Genomic DNA, 23823 nt, shown 5'->3' on the forward strand with positions numbered 1-23823 from the left:
TTTTGATATTTATCCTGCTTGATGTTCTCCTGCTTCAGTTTCGTGAATGTGTGGTTTGGTGCTTGTCATTAACTTTGGAAAATTCTCATGTATTATTACTTCAAATATTGTTTTTTGCTCTGTTCTCTTTCTCTTCTTGGTATTCCAATCACTTATCTGAAACACCACCTGAAATTGCCCCCAAATTCTTGGATGTGTTGTTCTGTGTTATTCATTCCTTTTTCTTTTTGCATTTCAGTTTGTGAAGTTTCTATTGACCTATATAAGCTTGCTGATTTTTTCCTCAGCCATGTCCAATCTGCTGATGAGCCCATGAAAAGCATGCTTCATTTAGGTTACAGGTTTTTTTTTGTTTCTAGCATTTACTTTTAATTCTTCTTAAGAGTTTCCATCTCTCTGTTTACATTACCTATCTATTCTTGCATGTTTTCTACTTTACCTATTAAAGACTTTAACATATTAGTTATTTAAGAGAATTCCAATACCTTTGTCATATTTGAGCCTGGCTCTGATGAATTCTTTGTCTTTTCAGAGTTTTTTTTTCCCCTAACATGCCCTGTAATTTTTTGTTGAAAGCTGAACATAATGTCATAGGATCTGAGGTAAACAGGCCTTTATTGTGAGATGTTATGTTAATCTGAGTGGGACTGTGTTTAATACCAGTTATAGTTGTAGGTGCCAGAGGCCTCGAATTCCTCCAATGTCCTTGTTTTTGTCTGCCCTGTTAAATAGTTCTCCTCAGAGAGACTATATATTTTGCAGCTGTAACCCACTGCTACTATACTAGAGTTCTGTTGGTGCTGTGGTAAAGAATGGGGGAGAGAAAGCATATCTACTATAGTAGCATAACCTACTATAATCTTACAATTAAATCTCAGTCTTTTGGTGGGTCTGTGTCCCTGGTCTGTGACTTTAACAAGTGTTTCTTATTTTCCACCCTCATTCTCTCTTAGGTGAGACAGAAAGGCTACAGAGGGCAGGAGTGGGAGAAATGCTCTTCTCTCAGGTGGAATAAGGCTCTGGTAAAGTTTTTTTTCCCTGAAGAGTAAACCTTGTAATAGATAATGCTCTAGGCTTATTTCATAAAGGTTACCCTTCCCCTTCCATTCCAGAGCCACTCGGGATCCTTTCTCGCTCTTCATTCTGAGAACTTAGTTGGGTGCCTAAAGGTAAAGTCCATGGAAGTGTGAGGTGTGGGGTTCCCTTAGGCTGTAGTCCCCAGGAGTTTTTCACTCTCAGACTAGTCCACACTCAGCCTCAAGCAATTCATCAAAATTACCATTTAAGTGTTCCTACCAGTTAGTTTATGATTGCTATGGTTTCTGCTCCAGGTAAGCAGATCTTGGCTGTGACTCTTTGGATTTGCCTGTCTCTCCATATTTCGGGTTGGCGGTTTTCTCTGCAACCTCAATTATCTGATGGGTTCATGAAAAGGCACTGATTTACAGTTTGTTCACCTTTTTCTCGCTGTAAGGGCAGAAGTGACAACTTCCAAGCTCTTTACATGTTGGAGCTGAAACCAGAATCCCCCTAATGTCTTTAATAGTATGATGATTTTTTTTTTGTAACTTATACATGTAGTTATTGCAGTGAGAATATTGATCGGCCAACTATCTACTATATGCTACCTAGTAGCGGAAGACTGCCACCTCTCTCCATTGCCCTTATATAAGCTGTTCTCAACCAGTACCCTAGAGAGTTAAACACTATAGAAAATGATTTAAATAATTATTTTCTAAATTCTGCCAAGGCTGTTACATAGCTAGTACCATTCTAGATGCATAGAAGTTAGTTTATTACATAAAATGGATGCCTTAGCCATTTTACCCCTTAATATTTCAATGTGTATTTCCTAGAATAAGTATATTTTCTTACATAACTGCAAAATATCACACTCAGGAAATTCAACATTGATACAATATTTTAATATAATCTAGCATCAATAGTCCAGTTTTGTCAATTGTCCCCATATTTTCCCTCCAAAAGAACTGTGATCTGGATCATATATTCATTTAGTTGTCATATATCTTAGTCTCTCTTTCAATCTGAAACAGTTCCTCAGGCTTTCTTGGCTTTTATTACATTGGCTAATTTTTTTTTTTTTGAAGTATACAGGCCAGTTTTCATTTCTTAATAGCATGTTTCTGATTTTGGCTTTGTCTGATGTTTCCTCATGATTAAATTCAGGTTATGTATGTCTGGTCAGAATACTACATAGTGATATTGTATCCTTCTAATAGGCTACATTAGTTTCTTTCTTTTTCTTTTTTTTTTCTTATTGTTCAAGTTTTTAAACATACGCAAAAGCAGGGAGAATAATATAGTGATCCCTTATGTACCTACCTCTCCAAATTAACCTTTTACTGCTCTCACTTCATCCATCCTCTTCTCCCTTTCTTTCCTTCACTTCATTGCTTTGCTCTGATATTTGCAAGCAAACTCTTAACATTATGTCATGTTACCCATTTCACTACTGAATGTATCTCTTAAAAATAAGGCCTTTTCCTCACATAACCACAATATCATTATCACACCAACAAAATTATCTATTATTCCTGAACATCATCTAATCATCAGCTGTGGTCAATTTTTCCCAATGATCTCAAAAATGTCTTTTCAGGGTTCTTGTTCAAATCAAGACCCAAACCAAGTCCACACACTGTCTTTGGTTGCTGTGTTTCTTCACATCAGTGTCACTCAGGGCCTTGGTGGGTCTCAGGAGTGCTGGCTCCTCCCCTGTCCTGCCGCTGCTCCAGCCCAGCCTGTTTGGCACTGCCCTCTACTACCTCCTGCTGAGTCCAGGGCAAACTCACACAACTAAGGCCCTCTCCTCCAGCCCCTGCACAGCATGGCCTGTGCCACAGGGACCCTGGGACCCGGAGGTCACTGTTCTCAGCTGTTCCCTTCTCTGAACAGACATAGGCTATGTTAGTTTTGATCACTCAGGCAAGATAATTGTCTGGTTCTCTACCATACAGTTAAGACAATATCAATATCCTGCTCCTCATCAAACTTTTCCTCAGTCCTGACCCCAGACTTTTCATGCATTGATGATTCTTACCCAGTCAATCTTTACTATGATTATTGCAATGATTCTGTAATTTGACTGCTCACTCCACATTTATTAATCTGTATCCTACTCTATGCAAAAGTCTTCCCTTTCCCCTTTTAATCTCTCTCTCTCTCTATCATCAGGAAACATTCACGGCTACCTATCTTTTCACTGGGTTCATTACTGTCCTTAGCTATTTCGATGTTCAAAGAGCCCCAGATTCGGCCAGTGGAAGCCTCTTCAAACAAGCTCTTGGGTTGTTTTTTTTTTGACATGCCCCCTTCATTTTTTTAAACACTTCCTTGCCTTCTGGTAACAATAAGACGTTCCAGGCCCATTTTATAGCCCCTTTTCCCCAACCCTGGAGATCAGCCACTTCTCCAAAGATCTATATTTCCTTTCAGTAAGGAATAGTATTAGAAAACAAGAATGAGTGCCACGTGTTCTCACTGCTATCACAGTAAGTTTGAGTCTAGACTTGTCATATCCAATTTGGTAGCCATTATCCAAATGTGGCCATTTAAATCAAAATTAATAAAAATAAAAATTCAGTTCCTCAGCTGCACTAGTCACATTTCATGTGCTCAATAGTTAACATGTATTTAGTAGCTACCACAGATATTTATAGGGCATTTCCATCATTACAGAAAGTTCTATTAGACATTACTGTTCTAGACCCTTTCACAAAGCAAATCAAGGAAACACACACACACACACACACACAAATTCTCACTCTCCATTGCCTTTTAAATATCTTTCTACATTCCACTACAATAATTCTTTCACTATTAATTATTTATTGAGCATATACTATTGGACAGTTACTGTTCAAGACCCTGTAGGTTCAGAAATATACAGTTCCTGTTCTCAAAAAACTTACAATGTAATGAGAAGACAGAAAAATAAATGGAACATTATTATAAAATAATGGATTATTATTATAACACAGGGTGCTACATCATTATATACCCCATAGTGGGAATATCAAGGAAGGCTTCCTGAGAGAAATGACATTTATTAAATTTAGAAAGGTAAATAACTATTACCCTGGAAATTTGGGGGATAAGTTGGGAGTGGGGCCATTTGCTGTTCTCCATCATTTTTTCCACCTCTGTTACAATGACTAAGGTGCTTTTTTTTAATCTCCCCCTAAACCCTTTCAATATTCTGTTTATCTTTCAAAACCCATCTTTTATGGCGCATTTCTTAATGCCTCTAACCAGACAAAGCCCCTTCCCCAATTCCCAAATATACAGTCTTTACTGATTTCAAGCACATAAAAGATTTGGTTTAGCCACTGTGGAAAACAGTATGGAGGTTCCTCAGAAAACCAAAAATAGAATTACCATATGATCCAGTAATCCCACTCATGGGCATATATCCAGACAAAGCTATAATTCAAAAAGATACATGCACCCTTGTGTTCACAGCAGCGCTATTCACAATAGCCAAGACATGGAAACAACCTAAATATCTGTCAACAGATGAATGGATAAAGAAGATGTGGTACATATATACAATGGAATACTACTCAGCCATAAAAAAGAATGAAATAATGCCATTTGCAGCAACATGGATGCAACTAGAGATAATCATACTAAGTGAAGTAAGTCAGAAAGAGAAAGACAAGTACCATATGATATCACTTACATGTGGAATCTAAAATATGACACAAATGAACCTATCTATGAAAACAGAAATGGAATCATGGACATAGAGAATAGACTGGTGGTTGCCAAGGGGGAGGGGGTTGGGGGAGGGATGGAGTGGGAGGTTGGGGTTAGCAGATGTAAGCTATTATATAGAGAACGGATAAACAACAAGGTCCTAGTATATAGCACAGAGAACTATATTTAATATCTTATGACAACCATAATGGAAAAGAATATTTTAAAAAAGAATGTATATATATGTATAACTGAATCACTTTGCTGTACAGCAGAAATTAACACAATACTGTAGATCAACTTCAATAAAAAATATTGATTAAAAAAAGATTTGGTTTATTTTTGTTGTTATCAATGTACTAATGGATAAGGACATGGGCTTTGGAATCAGACTTACTGTTTACTAGCTGTATGACCTTGGGAAAGTTACTTAATCTCCCTAAACTTCAATTTCTGCATCTAAAGGTGGGATTGATAATGCCTCATAGTTTTACATTTGAGGACTAAATAAAATAATGTACTGAAAATGCTTAGCATTATGACTGGAATATGATAAATTATATGGTCTACTAGTAACAATGTTAGACTTGTTTCTTCCTTTGTTTGCTGAAAGTTTTAAATTTGTTCACACTTTTCCAGGCCAATCTTTATATTATCAAGGCATATGCACTTCTTTAGTAATATTGAGCAAATCCCCTAAATTATTCAGATAGATTCCTTCCAGTCAGAATATTAAGGCATATTCATATGTGAAATACTTTTGATAGACAATTCTATTTATAACTATGAAATTATGAAATCATTTTCAAATATATTATTTCTCTATTGCTTGTAGCAACTTTAAATAAAAATTATTAAATAAAATATAATTTCTTATATAAAAACTTTAAATAAAATATTTTCCTATTAGGTTAATTAAATATGTAAAATTTCTTAAAATTCTGAAATAAAACTTTCTTAAAAATTTCGAGTTGGGAAAGCATACTACTAATACCTGAACTACTAAATGGCAAAAATCAATCTATTAATAAAAATTAGTGTGTCAGAATTCACGTTCCTATTTATAAAAGGATCCTATAAAACCAAATTTGAAATTGGTTCCTAATGAAACAAAGCATCTTGATTTTTTATAGAAATATATTTAAAAATAGTTAATGTAGTAATTATCAAAAACAATATTAAATCAAGGATAATTTCTTTCCTTTGACATATTATTTAAAATATAATAGAAAAAAAGCACGTTATACCATGAGAACTAGAGATAACTTATTTTGCCCTCCATCACAGCTTATTTAGATACGCACTGAAAGATGTAAACCTAACATGTTGTTAACAAATGAAAAATATGCTTTTCAAAATGAACACTTTTAATGAAGCATATTTTATGTGCAAAAAGGGTAACCATGGTCATCTAAAACTTCATTGCTTATATGAAAAAGGAGTGCTCACCCGGTTTAACAAATACCAAACATAAAAGGGAGAGCAATGTCATTTCCTCCAAAATAACTGACAGCCCTGCAGATTGTTACTTTTTTCTTTATTAAGCAAAAGGCAAATATATAATACACTTGTGTTTTCCTTGTTACCCTTACCAGTAAAATTTTAAAATCAACTTGATATGTACATTTCTTTCAAACTAGTTTAAGCATAGTAGTGATTTAAAAAAATGGAAATGTGAGAAGTTTCAGAATACACTGCTATGTTTAAAAAATTATTAAATCCCACTTATTCTAAACAACTGTGTACAATTCATATCCTCTCACTTGTGAAATATATTGACAGTAAAATCTTTGTTCATGTTTTCCCAAAGGCGACCTTACCTGCGGAGTCCAGTAAAAAGTAGGGGTCAATCTGTAGAGTTTTCGTTTGTGGAAACTCTGAAGTGGCCTTGTTCGAGCTGCTGTACTCATGATAGTCAAGGATGGAGATTTCAATCTTGTCCTGTCTTTTCTCCTTTTCTTACTGTGCTTCTGGTTAAGTAACCAGCTACTGGAGGAAGAGAGCTCATCTAAATTCTCTGAAGCACTGATATGCCATGAAATAAATGGGGAGTGGAGGGAATAAAACAAAACAAACAAACAAAAAAGACAAAGAAAACTAAATGTAAATCGCCTTGATCTATTATGACAGAAGAGTATTAATTTTAGCCAATTTTGTGGTAACAATCGATGAATGAATTAATATTAATCGGAAATTACATTTCAAGTTGTGAATACAGAATTTCTATTTTCTCCTGCAAAACAAATATCCCATAGGTTAGAGATGCTTACGTGAGTTCACTACTACAATGTAAATGTTCACTGTAAATCAATAATTCATGAATATTACACAGTGTTGAAACTATTTACATCAAATTCTTTTTGAATAAGGGTGAAATTATACAGGATTACAGGTTTTAAAAGGGCTAAAATCTCATCACTACATCATTAGCTGCTCTTACATAAGCATTACATATCGTTTCAGTGAATTTTGAAACAAAGATGCAATCCGACTACATTTTAAGAATCTTTTTAAACTTCTGACGACACAGAAGCCACAAACTATAAAATATTAAAACAGATCACACAAACTACACATGAAATAAGCATAATTTTATAATCATTCTTCATATTAATTTTTAAACATTTATTTAAATATTTTAAAACATCAGAACATCAGGAGGAAGTTAATGCTTGTCACCACATAAATGTAACTTCATTTATACCAGTATATTATATATAAAATATTCGGCTTTTTTGGGCACTATACCAGTTTCAACCTTATTTATATAAGACGAAAGCTAGTCAACTTAGCATTCTAAGATCAACAAGTGAAACTGCTGTACGTGATATTGCTAATCAACATATGAATTCTAAATGTGCTATTTGGTTCAAGTAGAATCAGTGTTTAATGGTAAACATAAGATATGGTTTTTCTATAGCAGTATCATTGGTTTTGAATATTTACGGCTGCTATAAGATATTCTATTATCCTGTAGATAAAGCAAGTAATTCAAGAACACTTTACATAGTAATAAGAAACCAGAAATAAAGGTACCCGAATGGCTTATGTTGGTGAAACCAAAATAAAATATGGAATTTGGTGACTACATATAAATAAAATTGAGTATGTACTACTGGCCAGACCAGTATAGGGAAATTGGTCTGGCCCCTGCCGCTGGCTCTCCTGCTGCACGGGGCATCACACTCCGTCTGGTTCCCTGTGTTCCAGCGGCACTGCCTCCTTTAATTTCAAATAACTCACACTCACTACTCACTATTATATATAATTTCTGCTTCCTGGAATTTTCTCACATCCTCCTTCACTTACATAATTTCCAATAATCATCTGGCTCTCGTTCAAAAGTCATTTCCTCAGTTAAGTCTTTGAGCCCTTGCATAGCCCCTCCAAAGACTAAGTCAAATTCCCTTATGGGCTCTGATAGTACCATTCACCTTTTCTTCATAGTATTTTTCATGGTGATAAGTTTACATTTATTTGTATTATTATCTGATTAATGTCCTTCTCCTTTTCTAAGACTGTAAGTAGTACAAAGACTGTGTCTGTTTTGTTTAACTTTGTATCAGAAGTTCCTGATATTGTACCTTGCATACAGCAAGTGCTCAATAAATATTTATTGAATGAATGGAGAAATATAAACATATATATTTGCAGATTTACCCACTCCAGCTCAGTGCTTTGCACAGTGCATGTATGACACCACATACTACACCTAAATAATTAGTTTAGTGAATGAGTAAACATGGAACATTCTAGTTTAAGACCCAAAAGAAGCTCTAAACAGAAGGCTACAAGAGACCTTTTAGAAAAATAAGTTACATATTTACACTGCCTTGAGTTCCATTCTAAATCTCTAACTTTGGTTTACAAAAGTTAGTTTCTGATAGTAAGATATGATGTACCTTATTTTACCTCATAGAATTTTTAGAATTTATCTCTAGAATTTTTAGTAAAATTTTCAAATATTTCATAACCTTTTGCCTAAGCCAAATTATTTTCTTAGAAGGACTGGAATAATCATTATAATGCTCTGCTCAAATGCTTTTAGTAAATAAGAAACTTTGGGTCCTGGTTCTAAATTTAGGATGCTAAAACCATAAAAACATAGACAAGGTTTCATGAAATTGTTTTTATCTTTTAATCTCAAGGAGCAGCAGCAGAGAATAATTATTCAACACAGAATTTTAAATTACTGTTTTAGTACTGTTTTCAACATTTCCTCCACATTCGTGTATTCTTATACTAAACACACTTAAGGAAAAGCAGAAATCAACAACGGAGAAGAGAATTAGAATGTGTATTATCTAAGAACTTATGATAGCCCCCCAGTTCCCAATCTACTCATATACACAAATACCCACGCCTGTCATACGGGGCTGAACAGTGTCCTCACAATATTTACAGCTACCAGGAACCTCAGATTGTGACCTTACTTGGAAATACAGTCTTTGCAGATGTAATTAGGTAAAATGAGGTCATATACTGGATTAGGGTGGGTCCTATATCCAATCACTGATGTCCTTATAAGAAGAGACACAGAATTAAGGAAGAGATCCACCCAGGGAATAATGCCATGTGAAGACAGAGGAGAGAAGCCAAAAACGCCAAGGACTGCCAGGAACTGCCAGAAGCCAGGAAAAGGCAAGGATGGATTCTTCCCAGAAACCTTCAGAGAGAGCATGGCCCTGCCTGACACCTTGATTTTAAGAACATCTAGCCTCCAGAATTGTGAAAGAATAAATATCTGTTATATTAAGCCACACACTTAGTGGTGATTTGTTATAACACCCCTACGAAACTGATATATTCATAAAAGTACACACCTAAGAATCACTATTTTTGCGTAACTTATAATGTCTATTTCAAGTCTACTTTGATCTTTTGGAGTTCTTTGATGACTTCAACCTATAGCAGCTAAGGTAGGTGCAACCTTTTCCAAACTTTCCCTGATGCCCAAAGTCCTGCCAATAGTTGAATTTAATACCTTTCTTTCCCTTGATAATGTTTGGAGAAATGAATGCATCATATACTCAGATATATTCAATGATATTTTAAAGAAATTATATAAAATTGGACTTTATATAAACTTACTAAAATGGCCCACTAGGGGCATTACTCGTCCTCCACATGCCAAAAACAAACATCTCTCTCAAATGGCCAATGGACCAAGATCCAGGCCTTATCTGCTACATATAGAGAAAACAGCGCATTGACCAGCCCATTTCCCCTACTCTAGGAATTAAGGAGGAAAATTAGACCCCTTACTCAAAAATACGAGTCTCTTCAACTGTAGCAACAAGAAAATGTGTTGGAGTACCCTGTAAAATGGCATTCTAAATTAGATATGGCCCCTAAAAAAATTAAGGTACTTACCTGTTCTAAAAAATTAAGGTACTTCTTAATGCAGCCATTAAAATGGAAAAAAAATATTTTAAGTATAGAAAGCTTCAGATATACTTTGAAATAAGATATAAAACTGCTTCCAGTAGATCTCAACTATGAAAATAATATAAAAAATGATAGGAAGGAAATATACTCTGAGCAATATAAGTGATTTCCACTTTCTTCTTAGTATTTTATGAATTTTTAACTTTTCATACAATGAACTTATATAATTTTATAAGAAGAAAACAAAAATGTCATCCAAAATTACAGTCTTTTTTTTTGGCATTAGGAATTTCTAATATTTACATTTAAAAATGTAACATAACAACCAAATGTAATATGGATTTTGTTTGGGTCCTGATTCTAACAAATTAGCCTAACAAAATTCTAACAAACAAATTTGTTAGAATAACAAATTATTCTAACAAAATCATAAAAAGATGATTTCGAGACAACTGGGAAAATATGAATATAGAGAATTTCATGATACTGATAAATTATGACTAATATTATAAGAATAATTTTAAAAAGCAGATGATAACAACATGGTGGGTATGTTGAAAAAAAGCTTATCAGAGAAATATACAGAAGTATTTACAGTTAAAATAACAATCAATAGAATTTATTTTTAAAAAGCATAGGAAAAAAATGTGTCAGGAAGGGAAATAGCTGAAATGAGTAGCAAAATCTTGACAACTGTTAAAGCTGGGAATAAGTTGATTCACTTTGCTATGCTTTCTATATGTTAAAGCTTTTCATAATAAAGGTTGAGAGAAAAAGAGACCGACTATTGCAGTGTTATCTGCCATTCTTATCTCTGGCTCTTAATTTCAAGTGGGACTCGAAATTATAAAGTATAAAGGCAAAGGGACGAGGAAGCCAATATGATAGCTATATTTTTCTGAGTATTGTGACATAAAATTTGTCAAACATTTCTAGCTAATCTATAGTTTGGGAGTACAGTTCAGATTCTTCAATATAATCTGTGAGCTGTTTTTCTGACATATAAGATACAGTTTGAAATTGAGACTATTTTACTAATTATTATTTTTCATTTTAAAGGAAAATTTGCAAATAGAAAAAAGTTGAAAAAAATAAAAGCTAAAATATTTTTCAAAATCTCATCATCTAAACATAAATATAGCTTTAATAAAAAATTTAATTTTTATCCTTCAAATCGTTTTTTTTCCTATGAAATCATACTGTACAATGATTTTGGTATCCTGATTTTTCCACCTAACATTCCAAAGGAAGTATGTTCCTATATGACTACATCCCTTCTATACACATAATTTTTTAATAGTTATATGATATGCCTTCCAGTGGTTGTATCACAATTTATTTAAAAATTTCTTATAACATTAAGTTTTAGACTTATATTAATAGATGTTAAAAGGGAAAAGTAAAGTTTTTGCAAAAGAAAATAATTCCTACTGGTATTATTTTAAAAACACAGCAGGAGAAGTTTTAGTTCCTTATTGATGTTGTACATCTAACTAATACAATAGGTAATGACACTCATAGAAACCCAAAATTATGTTGAAAACTTCAGCCTGGAATTTGCTGCTAAAAATGTTTTCTCGTAACTGAGAAGTGACTCTTGAAAATATTCTGAGGGTAAAAGAATTACATTATATGTTATTAGTTTACCAGTTTAGCGGCAGTTTTTCAATTGTGATGCCCAATTAGAAAGAATCGTTGCATTTCGTGAGATAATTATCATCAGTGGAATTAAATAGCATGACAATGATTAATTGGAATTTAATTTCATATCATATTCTGGGACTCATTAAAGCAAAAACAAACAACAACAAAAATCTAGCCATTATTTCAAGTGGAAATTCACTTTCCCAGAGATAATACCCCATGGGGTAAATAAGGATGTATTTACAACATTTTATCTTCATTTTAGAGTATGAGATCTAAAAACCAATAACTGTCTCTATGATGGTAAAATGTAATGCTTCATTTGTTTGAAGACTCAATCTTTTCAGCTGCTCAGTTCCTGGTGATTCATCTTAAACCCTGCTGCCAAGATTAATAAAGCTAAGAAAACAATTCTGAGTTCTGGGAGATACTGCTATTAAATAAGAGATGGGGGTTGGGAATCAATGAATAAAAAGTGGACAAAACAGCTGCCCTGAAAAATAATTAACCAAGTGAATTTACTTTAGACATTGAAAGAAAAAGATCATTAGGATATTATAAAAATTACCTTAAATATTTTTTAAAAATTATATGAAGCATTAAGTTCTACATGGTCCACTAAAAATTAATACATAGAATAGGTAACCAAACTTTAAAAATTCAAAATTTAAATTTCTTCCAACCTAACTATATACAAAACTTATGATATAATGTGATATAAAGCTAGAATGAGAATGCTTTATTAGAAGCACTTATGAGTTTACTTATCTGGTAAGTCCAAATATACAGAATACAGCTGAAATTGCAAAACCCTTCTAAATAACCAAAAAAGATCTTAGTAAGTCCATGTATGAAAGCTCACTCCTGTTACTGTTAAGAGAGGGGCCTTCTCTCTTACTACAGAATGTCTCTTATTATAGTACAGGTACTTCTACCACTCTAACTTTGGTTATCTGATTTTCTAGGCCAGAGTTAAATTTGATGAGAGGAAGCAGAATTGCAGGAGACAGCCATGAGACCAACAACTGAAATACTAATCTGACTATGGGAGAGAAAAAGCAAATAAGTACAAAATATTTTTTTTGGAATGCTGATTACCTGAAAGAAATCTTAAAAGTCATTCCATTCATTCAAAAAATATTTATTCGTGTCCATGTTATGACTCACTGATCTAGATGCTAGGAATATAGCAGTTAATAAGACAGACCAAAAAAATTCCTACTCTCATGGAGCTTACATTCTCATCCAGGAAGACAGATAATAAACAAGTAAAAAAAAAATAACAAAATCGTATCACACTTGTCATCTCATTTGATCCTCACAACAACCCAGGAAGCGAGCTAGTCTCATTTCAACTGTGATTTAGAAAGTTGCCTAAAATCACAATGCTACCAAGTTGCAGAGTTAGGACTGATCTCAGACCCATCTGATTCCAAAACAATTTTAACAATGCAGTGAGTTTCCTTCATAGCATTTGATCAGGATTTTAAATTTCACATTTATTTGTGTGATTATTCGGTTGATGTCATTTTTACCCAATTAGACTCTATACCATAAGGTCAGAGATCACACCTGGTTTTGTTCAACATCATATCCCTATCCAATCCAAAGCCTGGCACACTGCCATCACTCAGTAGGTATCTGTTGACTATTAAGTGAATTCTTTTATAGATAAACAATTATTAATCTCAATAGCCTCTGAGGATGTGGTCATAGTGATGAGCTTGAGTTATCAAAGAAAAACTTAATTAAGTTCAATATCATCCAAGAAAGGCAATGTGTAATAAATTTTACTTAAACAATTCTTCCCAAATGGCTTATTTGAAAGTTTTTGACATTTGAATAGAATTATCATTCCTCCTACTGTCATGGGTACTTCTTTCCATAATAACTTCTAGATTATCCTTTAAAGTTACTAAGATATGTTGAGTATAGTAATTTCTCTTTATTCACTAAATCTCTAGATTTAAGCTAACATAAAACATCAAAAGCAAAGCACAATAGTGATGTTGCAAAAAGATATACATTTTAGACTGTATTGAGACCTTTTTGCTTTTATTTTTAACTTGTTTGAAAAAATGGAATTCCTTACAAATAAGCATTTAGTTGAAGAATATTAGCATTAGAAACTACTTTAGAAAATATTTGTATTCCAGTAAATTTAAGATTAAAAAAAAGTGAGATGTAAAGAGATTAACTGACTTGCCCAAGGTCACAAAATGTCAAAACAAAAAGTACATGTAAAAAGGGTATACTTCCAAAATCTCAAATAACCCACAAACCACTAAATTAAAAACCACTATAATTAAGAATTAACAAAAGTTAAAACCTTCTGGAGGGGAAGAAGGAGATTAAATGTCCCAAGATGGTCTTTTGAGAAGGTATACTTAGTGTAATGAGAATAAAATCCAACAGTGTGTTTACCTGGGTTTAAGAGTACTTGGTTTAATTACAGAGTCCCAAACAAATTAGGTAGACCAAAAACAAGTCAGCAACTTTTTATCTTCCCAAGAGATATGATGGAAAAATAGATGGTACCTCAGTGACTCCTAGTACCTATGTGACAGGTGTCTTCAGTAGTAGCTGGCCTATAAGGCTCTACATATGCCCTCAAATACTGATCGTAACTCAGGCCACTTTGAAGTACTTCTTTAAAAGAGTAAGAATAGTTCTAAATCAATGACCAGTACCCTGCCCAGGATTTGAAAGAAATATATCCACAATTTTAATATATATTATATACTGTCTCCCAGTAGCTGGTATGTTTACTGCAAGACATACTTAAAACTCTTAGTTGATGACCTGTTGAGTGATATACTACATTTTAGTAGATAAAACATGTGCCATTTAAGATGACAGAATTGTAGAAACTGGGTTAGAGTGTAGACTTAATGATTGTCAAATGTTGGTTAAGGTTTTACAAAATTTTTAGAAGCAAGAGAATATCAATATTTAGATACCATAATGAAACCAGTAACTGGATCAGTCTTTACCACCAAATTTTAAGGTAACATTGAAATGAGATTTAATTCTCTTTGTTTCACTTTCAACGAATTAAATATCACATTCCTACTTCTACCTTAAAATTTTGGTATTTTATGGTTAGAATTTTAACAATGTGGGACTAAACATTGTATTTTCTATTTATCCTTTTTGAAGTGTACAATTTTTACCTTATTTTAACTCTTTTATTGTAAAATATAAGATACCTATAGTTAAGTACATAAAACATTTATCTTTTGAGAAGGCATGTGTAAATTGTAAATATGAAGCAATACCTCACCTACTCCTCCACTGTCCCATAATTACCACTCAGGTCAAGAAAAGGAACATTATCAGCACCTAAGAAACCCCTGCCGCATGTGGACCTCTCCATCATACTTAATGTAGAAACATCAAAAGTTAAATCAGTACAGATCTTTCTCAGCTTACGATGGGGTTACATCCTGATAAACCATTGTAAATTGAAAATATTTTAAGTCAAAAATGCATATAATCCCAAAATCATAGCTTAGCCTAGATTACCTTAAACATGCTCAGGATACTGATATTAGCCTACAGTGAGGTAAAATCACCTAACACAAAGCCTATTTTATAATAAAATGTTGAATACCTCATGTAATTTATTGAATACTGTACTGAAAGTGAAAAACGGAATAGTTGCATAGGTGCAGAAAGTAAGCATATTGGCTGTTTACCCTCATGATTCTGCGGCTGCCTGGGAGCTGCAGCTTGTTGCCACTGCCCAGCATCACAAGAGATTATCATGCCACATATCACTAGACCAGGAAAAGATCCAAATTCAAAATTTGACATACACTTTCTACAGAATGCATATCACTTTCGCACAATCATTAAGTTGAAAAACTGTAAGTCTGACCATTGTGAGTCAAGGAACTTCTGTACTTTTACCAGCTTCCTGAGAACAATTTAAATCCATTTACCTTCCTCCTGACCTATAAGCTGTTGTTGCCATGGAATTTTTTTAACCCTACTAGACATATTTTCTACTGTTTGTTCACATATAACCATATAGTTATTACCATTTTATTTGTTCTTCATCCCTTCTTGCATCTCTCAAAAGGATCATCACTTTCCACTGCCTGAAACACTCCCTTTATGGTTATCATTAATTAGAGTCTACTGGTGACAAACTCTCAGTTTTGCTTTGTCTGAAAACATTTGTGTTTCAAGGTCAGACTTGAAAGATATTTCCTCTGGGTATAGAATTTCTAGATAGACAGTTATTTTCTTTCAACACAATGAAGATATCATTTCACTGTACTCTGGCTCCTATTATTACTCTTGAGAAGTCAGCTGTCAGCTGAACTCTGGCTTCAATTAAGGTAATGTCTTCCTCCTTTCCTGCCCCGACTGTTGCTTTTAGATATTCCATTTGTTTCTGTTTTTGTTTTTTTCCCCACATTTCCTCTCTATTTCTAGGGGTATATTTCTTTTTATTCATCCTGCTCAGGAATCTGTGTTTGACTTCCTGAATTTGATGTCTTTCATCAGATCAGGTAACTTTTCATCCAATACCTCCTCAACTATTGCTTCTGCTCCAGTCTCTATCTCATCTTCCAGGGCTCTAATTAAGTCTCATATTAGACCTGCTCAATATATTCTCCACATTTTTTTTTTTTTTTTTGGCTGCACCTGGTGGCATGTGGGATTTTCGTTCCCCGACCAGGAATTGAACCCATGCCCCCTGCAGTGGAAGCATGGAGTCTTAACCACGGGACCACCAGGGAAGTCCATGTTCTCCACATTTTTAAATGACTCTTGTATTTTCCATTGTTTTGTCTCTTTTCCTACATTCTGGAACTTTTCTTCTATCTTTTACATTACGAATTCTGTCTCCAATTGTGTCCACAGTGCTGCCAAACTCACTTGGTTTTTAATTTCAGTATTTTTCAGAAGTTTTATTTGGACCTTTTTCAAATGTGCTAGTCACTTTTATTGATTCTTCCCTGCAGGTATTTTTAAGCCTCTTTTATTTCTAAAATCAGAATAAGCACTGTTTTTTAAATAATCAGCATTTGATAATTCAGATATCTGAAAACTTTATGATCTGTTTTTGCTGTTATTTTCTCCTTATTCTTACTGTCATTGCCCTGTGTCCTCATGTTTGATTATATTTGACTGTGTGCTGATCACTGCTCTTGAAAAATTATTCATGAGGATTTCCTGGGCCTAAGAAAGAAGGTGCCTTCCTCTAGAGAGAATCTGCATTTGCCTCTGCCACCTATCTTGCAGTGTCATCAATTCTAGAACCATTTTAAACTAGGCATTCCTTGGATGACTCATTGATGCAAATTTGGACGGAAAATCCATGTCAAAGTCCCCACCATGGTCACACTATCTCAAAGTAGGTTTGCTTTTTTTAATTCTATCTTCTGCTGTGCTCAGCACCAATGCGACTCTCCCCATGGTGCCCCAGGAATGGGAAAAGGGAAACAGTTTTTTTTTTAATTGAAGTATAGTTGATTTACAATGTTGTGTTAGTTTCTGGTGTACAGCAAAGGATATGAAAAAGAATATGCATATACAATCTTTTCCATATTCTTTTCTATTATGGTTTATTACAGGATATTGAATATAGTTCCCTGGGCTATACAGTAGGATCTTGTTGTTTATCTATTTTATATATAGTAGTTTGTATCTACTAATCCCAAACTCCTAATTTAGCTTTTTCCCACCCCTTTCCCCTTTGGTAACCATAAGTTTGTTTTCTGTGTTTGTGAGTCTGCTTCTGTTTTGTAAATAAGTTCATTTGTATCATATTTTAGATCCCACATAAAAGTGATGACATATGGTATTTGTCTTTCTGTCTGACTTACTTCACTTAGTATAATAATCTCTAGGTCCATCCATGTTGCCGTAAATAGCATTATTTCATTCTTTAATGGCTGAGTAGCATTCCACTGTGTGTGTATATGTGTGTGTATATATATATATATATATATATATATATATATATATATATATATATATATATATATATACACACACACATACATACATACAACATCTTTTTTTTTGTTTGTTTTTTGTTTATAGAAGCTTTATTCATAATTGCCCCAAACTGGAGGGCATCAAGATGTCCTTCAATAGGTGAATGGATAAACTGTGGTACATCCATATAATAGAATATTATTATTATTATTTTTTTCACACACACACACACACACTGTATTTTATTTTTACAAGAGATAAATAGACTGACACCAAGCATTGTACATGGATGACCACAACAAAAGCAACAATGACTGCAATTACCAAACATGAAACACACTCATACTATGTCATAATATTGACATTCAGTCCAGTAATCCTCCACTGTAACAGCTCCTTTACTTTGCAATGAAAATTGATTTGTATATTCTTTGCCTCTCAGTCCTTGTGGGATTTTTTTTTTTTTAATTCAGACAGAAAGTCACAAAAATTATACTCATCCTCATCAGTTCACTCAGTCCCATGTAATTAATTTTTTTTTTCATCTTGATCTTTTGTGTATATATACACATACATACATACAACATCTTCTTTATCCATTCGTCTATTTTTTTTAACATCTCTATTGGAGTATAATTGCTTTACAATGGTGTGTTAGTTTCTGCTTTATAACAAAGTGAATCAGTTATACATATACATATGTCCCCATATCTCTTCCCTTTTGTGTCTCCCTCCTTCCCACTCTCCCTATCCCACCCCTCTAGGTGGTCACAAAGCACCGAGCTGATCTCCCTGTGCTATGCGGCTGCTTCCCACTAGCTATCTATTTTATGTTTGGTAGTGTATATATGTCCATGCCACTCTCTCACTTTGTCCCAGCTTACCCTTCCCCCTCCCCGTATCCCAAGTCCATTCTCTAGTAGGTCTGTGTCTTGATTCCCATCTTGCCCCTAGGTTCTTCATGACCATTTTTTTTTTTTTTTAGATTCCATATATATGTGTTAGCATACGGTATTTGTTTTTCTCTTTCTGACTTACTTCACTCTGTATGACAGACTCTAGGTTCATCCACCTCACCACAAATAACTCAATTTTGTTTCTTTTTATGGCTGAGTAATATTCCATTGTATACACATGCCACATCTTCTTTATCCATTCATCTGTTGGTGGACACTTAGGTTGCTTCCATGTCCTGGCTATTGTAAACATATCCATTCGTCTACTGATGGGCATTTAAGTTGCTTCCATGTTTTGGCTTGTATTTGTATTACATGTATTTTAAATAGTGCTGCTATGAATGCTGGGGTGCATGAATCTTTTCAGATTAGAGTTTTTCTCTGGATATATGCCCAGGAGTGGGATTGCTGGATTATATGGCAACTCTATTTGTAGTTTTTTAAGGAACCTCCATACTGTTTTCCATAGTGGCTGCACCAATTTATATTCCCACCAACAGTGTAGGAGGGTTTGGGAAAGGAAATCAGTTTTCTTTCTTATTTACATTTACTGTGAAGGTGTAGCTCCTGGAGGAAGGTGATCTCAGCTAAATACAGGCAGGATTTCATTTTATCGCCCTACTATAGGCAAGGCCATGGGCTTTGATTTATCATCCTCTAACCCCATAAGCTATTAAAACTTCACTTGATTTTCCTGGATTTGGCTCTGATTTTTCTCTTTCCCCAGAAAGCTATCAAAACCTCAACTTAATTTTGACAGAATTTGCCCTCAGACAAAGTAGATTGCTGTGCTTTGTTTACTTTTCTGGGTTCTTGCTTTTTTTTAGCTTTTGGCTTAGAAATATCATTAACGACATTCAATAATTTCTCATTTTCTAAGTAAACAATTAAAAATCTCTTATTCAATCCCCCAATTCCCCTTCTGGGTACATACCCCAAAAATAAAAAGCTGTAACTCCAACAAATATTTGTATACCCACGTTCATAGAAGCATTATTCACACTAGCCAAAAGGTGGAGGAAGCAACCCAAATGTTCATACAAGGATCAATGGATAAACAAAATTGGTCCAAATAAAATAGCAACTCAGGGCCTGGGCGCTGTGGGGGAATCTGTTCTTAGGGACTGGCTGCCTCTGGCTAGCTGAGTCTAGTGCTAACTTTCCCCCTCCCTCCCTAACAGGTTCTGAGTAGTGCCTGAGACCTGCTCCACAGGGCTTAGGCATGGGACTGCGGATGCAGAAGTGGTCTGCCCTTTTCTGTTTTCACTGAACAGCTTGTTCTAAGGGAGAAGGAAGTGGGAGTGATCTAGATTGGGTGAGGGAGATGGGGGGGGGTCAGGGAGGCAAGTGTGTTGTGTTACTATGTCAATAAACTGATTTAAAGTTTAAAAAAAGGACTATACATAAAACAGAATTTTATTCCTTTAAAAAGGGAATGCTGACACAAGCTACAATATGGATGAACCTTGACAACTTTATGCTAAGTGAAATAAGGCAGTCACAAAAGGATAAATACTGTATGATTTCACTTATATGAGGTACCTAGAGTAGTCAAATTCATAGAGATATAAGGTAGAATGGTGGTTGCTAAGAACTGGGAAGAAGGAAGAATGTGGAGGTATTATGTAATGGATATAGGGTTTCAATTCAGGAAGATGAAAAAAGATCTGGAGATGGATGATGGCAACTATTGACAAAAATGTGAATTACTTAATGCCACTAAACTTAAAAATGGTTAAAATGGTATGTACATTTTACCAGAATTTTAAAAATTCTTACTCAAATGATGAATTTTCTTACCTTCACATTTACTTAAATACATAAAATGAATATTATTTATATGCTTAATAGGATACCTTCAGAAAGTGCTTTGTGGTTAAGTGTCAAGCTTGAATAACATTAATTAGACTAAGTCCTTACTCCTGAAAAGCTTTAAGTTTGAAAGATGTTTCGTTCATATAAAACTATACGTAAAGAAAAAAAATAACAATAATATTGGAAAAAAAGAAAGATACAAGAAATAAAACTAGGCCTTATTTGCCATTTTACTCCCAGAGTCAAAAGGTTCATAAACAAATAAATTTCACACTGCTTCAATACAGATATCCCTAAAACAAAACTTTTTCATACATTACTATAATGTGAAATTATATATCCTATTAATTTTCAAAATCTATGGTAACATTCTTAAATATGAGTAATGTAAAATAATCTGTTAAATTTATAGAATTTCACTACTATGTATTTATTTTATTAAAAATTCAATTAAATAATACTTTAATAGTTTTACAAATATCACGTACTTTTCACAATATAGTTAAGATACTAAAAAAACAAAACAAAAAAAAACCCCTTAGAAACCACATACCATCCTTCTTCAGGGGTAGGCTTCTCTGCTACTGAATAAGGAAGGGAATATAGGAAAACACAGGGAAGGGGCTGTGTTTTACTTGTCAATGTCTATCCAAACCTTTACCAAACTCCTTCAGCCCCCTTTCCTACTTTTAATTTAGCTATAGTCATTTTATAAACAACTGCATCTACATCCATTTTAATCTCTTTCACTCCACTTTCAAGGAACAAGTAGATTTCTCCTGTCATAAGGTCCCTCCATAATTTTGTGGTATGTATCTCTACATTTCCCATCTCTAGCTCTTTCCCTTCTCTTTATTTTAACACAGATGCTTACATTTCTTCCATCTTAAAAACAAAAATACCTTCCTTGACTTTGTACATATATTTTATTACAGCCTTTACAGTCAGCGGCCTTGAAAATATAATCTTGACTCCTCTGTATTTCATCTCCCATTCCCTTAACCCACTCTCATCTCTCTCTCTGTCATGCCACTATACATTCTTGCTAAGGTCTCAACTTACAACTGACAAAACCAAGAGATACTTTTTAGTATCTCTCTTTGACATCGGACACAACGACCACATATCTTCAAAATTTTCTACTTTTCCTTCAGTGTTATTACTCTCTTATCTGTAATATATTCCAGTTTCTAGGTTCCTGGTTAAATATATTTGTATATTATGGTATGTATTATCATAAATAGAATTTTTTACAAAAATTTTAATGAGACCTGGAGTATCCCCCAAATCGTTTGTTTCATATAACAGTTTGCTTGTTATTTGGTACCAAGACTTATTAAACTTAAAGATCAATTATACATTTAAAAAACTCTAACATTCTACATTTTCTCACCTCTCCGAGTTGATGAAAGGTAGCTGTATTACATTTTCTAGCAAATGTTAAAAAATAAATACAATCTTTCCTTCAAGGGAAATATAATATTTTGATAGCAAATGTGAAAATAAGTGCTTTTTGAAAAAAACTCATGTTATGTACAAAGGATTTGGAAAAAATGATGATTGTTGTCAAAAATAAATACATTAGTGAAATGAATAAAATTAATTAAAACACATATGTCAGCACACTTCAAAAACTGGAGGATGAATTTTTACCTGTGCTTAAATCTGTCAAAGAATTTTAGTAGGTTTTGAACCAGTTATAAACTTTCAAATTAGTTTGTACGAACGACTACTTAAAATCAGGAAAGATGGCAGTTACTAGCTGATTTCAACAAGAACCTTTAACTATTAGTAGAGAGGACTGAAAAAGTATCATGATTTAGTAAATACAGCCTACGGTACATTTCTTTCATTTGGTTTTTTTTTTAATTTTTAAATTTAATTTTATTTTTTTATACAACAGGTTCTTATTAGTCATCAATTTTATACACATCAGTTATACATGTCAATTCCAATCGCCCAATTCATCACACCACCATCCCCACCCCCTTGCGGCTTTCCCCCCTTGGTGTTCATACGTTTGTTCTCTACATCTGTGTCTCAACTTCTGCCCTGCAAACCGGTTCATCTGTACCATTTTGCGAGGTTCCACATACATGTGTTAATATACGATATTTGTTTTTCTCTTTCTGGCTTCACTCTGTATGACAGTCTCTAGATCCATCCACGACTCAAAAAATGACCCAATTTCATTCCTTTTTATGGCTGAGTAATATTCCATTGTATATATGTACCACAACTTCTTTATCCGTTCGTCGGTCGATGGACATTTAGGTTGCTTCCATGACCTGGCTATTGTAAATAGTGCTGCAATGAACATTGGGATGCATGTGTCTTTTTGAATTATGGTTTTCTCTGGGTATATGCCCAGTAGTCGGATTGCTGGATCATATGGTAATTCTATTTTTGGTTTTTTAAGGAACCTCCATACTGTTCTCCATAGTGGATGTATCAATTTATATTCCCACCAACAGTGCAAGAGGGCTCCCTTTTCTCCACACCCTCTCCAGCATTGGCTGTTTGTAGACTTCCTGATGATGCCCATTCTAACTGGTGTGAGGTGATACCTCATTGAAGTTTTGATTTGCATTGCTCTAATAATTAGTGATGTTGAGCAGCTTTTCATGTGCTTCTTGGCCTTCTGTATGTCTTCTTTGGAGAAATGTCTATTTAGGTCTTCTGCCCACTTTTGGATTGGGTTGTTTGTTTTTTTAATATTGAGCTGCATGAGCTGTTTATATATTTTAGAGATTAATCCTTTGTCTGTTGATTTATTTGCAAATATTTTCTCCCATTCTGAGGGTTGTCTTTTTGTCTTGTTTATGGTTTCCTTTGCTGTGCAAAAGCTTTGAAGTTTCATTAGGTCCCATTCATTTATTTTTGTTTTTATTTCCATTACTCTAGGAGGTGGATCAAAAAAGATCTTGCTGTGATTTATGTCAAAGAGCGTTCTTCCTATGTTTTCCTCTAAGAGTTTTATAGTGTTCAGTCTTACATTTAGCTCTCAAATCCATTTTGAGTTTATTTTTGTGTATGGTTTTAGGGAGTGTTCTAATTTCATTCTTTTACATGTGGCTGTCCAGTTTTCCCAGCACCACTTATTGAAGAGACTGTCCTTTCCCCATTGTATATCCTTGGCTCCTTTGTCATAGATTAGTTGACCATAGGTGTGTGGGTTTATCTCTAGGCTATCTTGTTCCATTGACCTATGTTTCTGTTTTTGTGCTAGTACCATAATGTCTTGATTACTGTAGCTTTGTAGTATAGTCTGAAGTCAGGGAGTCTGATTCCTCCAGCTCCATTTTTTTCCCTCAAGACTGCTTTGGCTATTCGGGGTCTTTCGTGT

General features: G+C 34.0%; 1 protein-coding gene across 1 annotated transcript in view; it reads right to left on the bottom strand.

Moving 5' to 3' along the window:
• The window catches only part of KANSL1L (KAT8 regulatory NSL complex subunit 1 like), a 168708-nt gene that overhangs the window by 56679 nt on the left and 88206 nt on the right, over nt 1-23823 (bottom strand). The window contains 1 exon segment of the mRNA XM_082467398.1: nt 6540-6744. Coding sequence (XP_082323524.1) covers nt 6540-6744 — 205 coding nt within the window.

This window comes from Balaenoptera physalus (assembly GCF_965194825.1).
Source record: "Balaenoptera physalus genome assembly, chromosome: 6".
NCBI classification, from domain to species: domain Eukaryota; kingdom Metazoa; phylum Chordata; class Mammalia; order Artiodactyla; family Balaenopteridae; genus Balaenoptera; species Balaenoptera physalus.